Source organism: Cebus imitator, unplaced genomic scaffold, assembly GCF_001604975.1.
Source record: "Cebus imitator isolate Cc_AM_T3 unplaced genomic scaffold, Cebus_imitator-1.0 Scaffold217, whole genome shotgun sequence".
In the NCBI taxonomy this organism is placed as follows: domain Eukaryota; kingdom Metazoa; phylum Chordata; class Mammalia; order Primates; family Cebidae; genus Cebus; species Cebus imitator.
Genome location: NW_016107532.1, coordinates 1,682,805 through 1,685,844, shown reverse-complemented (window position 1 = coordinate 1,685,844; position 3,040 = coordinate 1,682,805). Strand labels below are relative to the sequence as shown.

The window sequence follows — 3,040 nt, the reverse complement described above, 5'->3', positions numbered from 1 at the left end:
AATATAAACAGTCCTTAGTGTACCAATAGTAGCTGAGAAAGTTGCTAGGGCCTTAGTCAAATTAATAGTTTTCATAAGAACTAAAGCTACTAGAGTTTCAGCCAATATGTACAACATTTCCCTACTTATTTATAGACATGGATTTTGAAATTGTTGAATCAGATTTTGTGAATCAAGGACAGAATTGTCTGTCTTAAAGAAAAAATTGGCCCGCAGCCCCGGAGCCAAAGCCGGTTCCCGGCCCAGTCCTGTCCTGCAGCAGCCTGCCTCCTCTTTCCTTTCAACATGAAAGATGCCGCTGTGTCCTTCGCCAAGGACTTCCTGGCAGGTGGAGTGGCCGCAGCCATCTCCAAGACGGCGGTAGCGCCTATGGAGCAGGTCAAGCTGCTGCTGCAGGTACAACATGCCAGCAAGCAGATCACCGCAGATAAGCAATACAAGGGCATTATAGACTGCGTGGTCCGTATTCCCAAGGAGCAGGGAGTCCTGTCCTTCTGGCGCGGTAACCTGGCCAATGTCATCAGATACTTCCCCACCCAGGCTCTTAACTTCGCCTTCAAAGATAAATACAAGCAGATCTTCCTGGGTGGTGCGGACAAGAGGACTCAGTTTTGGCGCTACTTTGCAGGGAATCTGGCATCAGGCGGTGCTGCTGGGGTCACATCCTTGCGTTTTGTGTACCCTCTTGATTTTGCCCGTACCCATCTAACAGCAGATGTGGGTAAAGCGGGAGCTGAAAGGGAATTACGAGGCCTCAGCGACTGCCTGGTTAAGATCTACAAATCTGATGGGATTAAGGGCCTGTACCAAGGCCTTAACGTGTCTGTGCAGGGTATTATCATCTACCGAGCTGCCTACTTGGGTATCTATGACACTACAAAGGGAATGCTTCCGGATCCCAAGAACACTCACATCGTTATCAGCTGGATGATAGTACAGACTGTCACTGCTGTTGCCGGGTTGACTTCCTATCCATTTGAAACTGTTCGCCGCCGCATAATGATGCAGTCGGGGCGCAAAGGAACTGACATCATGTACACAGGCACACTTGACTGCTGGAGGAATATTGCTCGTGATGAAGGAGGCAAAGCTTTCTTCAAGGGTGCACGGTCCAATGTTCTCAGAGGCATGGGTGGTGCTTTTGTACTCGTCTTGTATGATGAAATCAAGAAATACACATAAGTTATTTTCTGGGAATTTTCCCCCTGTGAACAGGCATGTTGTATTATATAATGTATCTTGAACATTCTCGGCAGACTCCTGGCTGTCAGTTTATCTGTGGCAACTATTTACTGGTTGAAAATGGGAAGCAATAATATTCATCTGACCAGTTTTCTCTTAAAGCCATTTCCATGATGATGATGGGACTCAATTATATTTTTTATTTCAGTCACTCCTGATAAATAACAAATTTGGAGAAATAAAAATATCTAAAATAAAAAAAAGAAAAAAAGAAAAAATTGAATTAAAATTGAAGTGTGGTAAATCACAAAGTTATCTTTACTTTAAAGGAACTAAAATAGAATATATTAAGCTAGACATGGGCCAATAATACAAAACAATATTCTCTAGGAACATCTTACTGAACACTGTCTCTTATGTATAAAAATGTTTGTTCATATGTCTTGCATGCCATTTAGTTATAACTTTGCCATGGGTTGCATACTGTTTCACCATTGTCCTATGGAAAGCTCATTCCCTAAAAGATATCTTTATCAAATCATTGCTTCATTTTCAGTACTATTGATGTACCAATTAAAGACATGTAGTTAGATGTTAAATATATTGGAGAGTGACATCAGCAAGATGGCAGAATAGAGGTCCCTGCCCTAGTTCACCTCACAGAAACACCAGTTATCAACTATCCACAGACAAGAATGCCTTTGTGAAAAATCTCAGAACCTGAGAACAAGGCTAAAATGCATCCCCTTGGCATACAAAAATGGAGGAAAACTATATTAGAAAGGTAAGAGGAAAGGTTTCATTTTGTTGTAGCATAGCACCACACCAAAAGGGATCCCCTGAGCTGATGGTTTCTCTAGTGAGAAAAGAGATCCTAAAGTGAACATCAAGCTTCCCCAGTGTTCTGGAAAATTTTAAGTGGGCCAACTTTTGTCTTACCTCATGGGGACCAATGGGGAAATTGGCAGGGCTAGACAACCTGGGGTCAGGTAGGAACAGAAAAAGGGATACATGGTTCACAGTGTGCTGACATTGGTGATGGCACTGCATTCTGCTGGCAGACATGCCCAACCAGGGAGCCCAGCCAGTGGCTTCCTGAAGCCTAATGGTCAGAAAATAGGTTGAATTTGAAGAGGTCTACATCAAGACACATTATAATTAAATTGTCAAAAGCCAAAGAAGAAGAATTTTGAAGGCATCAAAAGAAAAGTAAATTATCACATATAAGGGAGTCTCTATAAGACTAACAATGGTGCTTTTGGGGGCTTAATGTCAACAACCCTTAGTGTACCAATAGTAGCTGAGAAAGTTGGCTTTTAGGAGCTTAATATTTCTCAGCAGAAATATTGTAGAGAAGAAAATAATGGGATCATATATTCAAAATATGAAGAGAAAAAAAATCTGTTAACCAAGAATACTGTATCTGGCAAAACTGCTGAAGGAGACAGAAATACTTTCCTGTATAAACAAAAGCTGAGGGAGCTTATTATTATTAATTTATTGCCCTACAATAAATGCTTAAGGGAATTCTTTAAGCTAAAATGTAAGGATGCTAATTAACAACATAAAAGCATATGATTAAAACTTACTAATAAAAGTAAATATATATAGTCAAATCTGGAATTTTCTAATATTCTAATGGTGGTAGGTAAATCACTTTCAATACTAGTATAAAAGTTAAAAAAGCATATTAAAAATTACTATAACTATAATAATTTATTAAAGGGAACACAATACAAAAATATATAAACCATAATATCAATCATCTAAAATGTGATGGGGAGGAAGTAAAAGCATAAAGTCTTTTTATCTACTATTGCCCAGGCTGGAGTGCAGTGGTGTGATCTGAACTCACTGC

The 3,040-nt window shown here is 40.0% G+C and overlaps 1 protein-coding gene across 1 annotated transcript; it reads left to right on the top strand.

The window, feature by feature from the left end:
- The first annotated feature begins 206 nt into the window (after nucleotides 1–206).
- On the top strand, nucleotides 207–1,445 carry LOC108318293 (ADP/ATP translocase 2-like). The gene has a single exon (XM_037745948.1). The coding sequence runs from the start codon at nucleotides 286–288 to the stop codon at nucleotides 1,180–1,182; it is 897 nt and encodes a 298-aa protein (XP_037601876.1). The 5' UTR covers nucleotides 207–285; the 3' UTR covers nucleotides 1,183–1,445.
- Nucleotides 1,446–3,040: the final 1,595 nt, after the last annotated feature.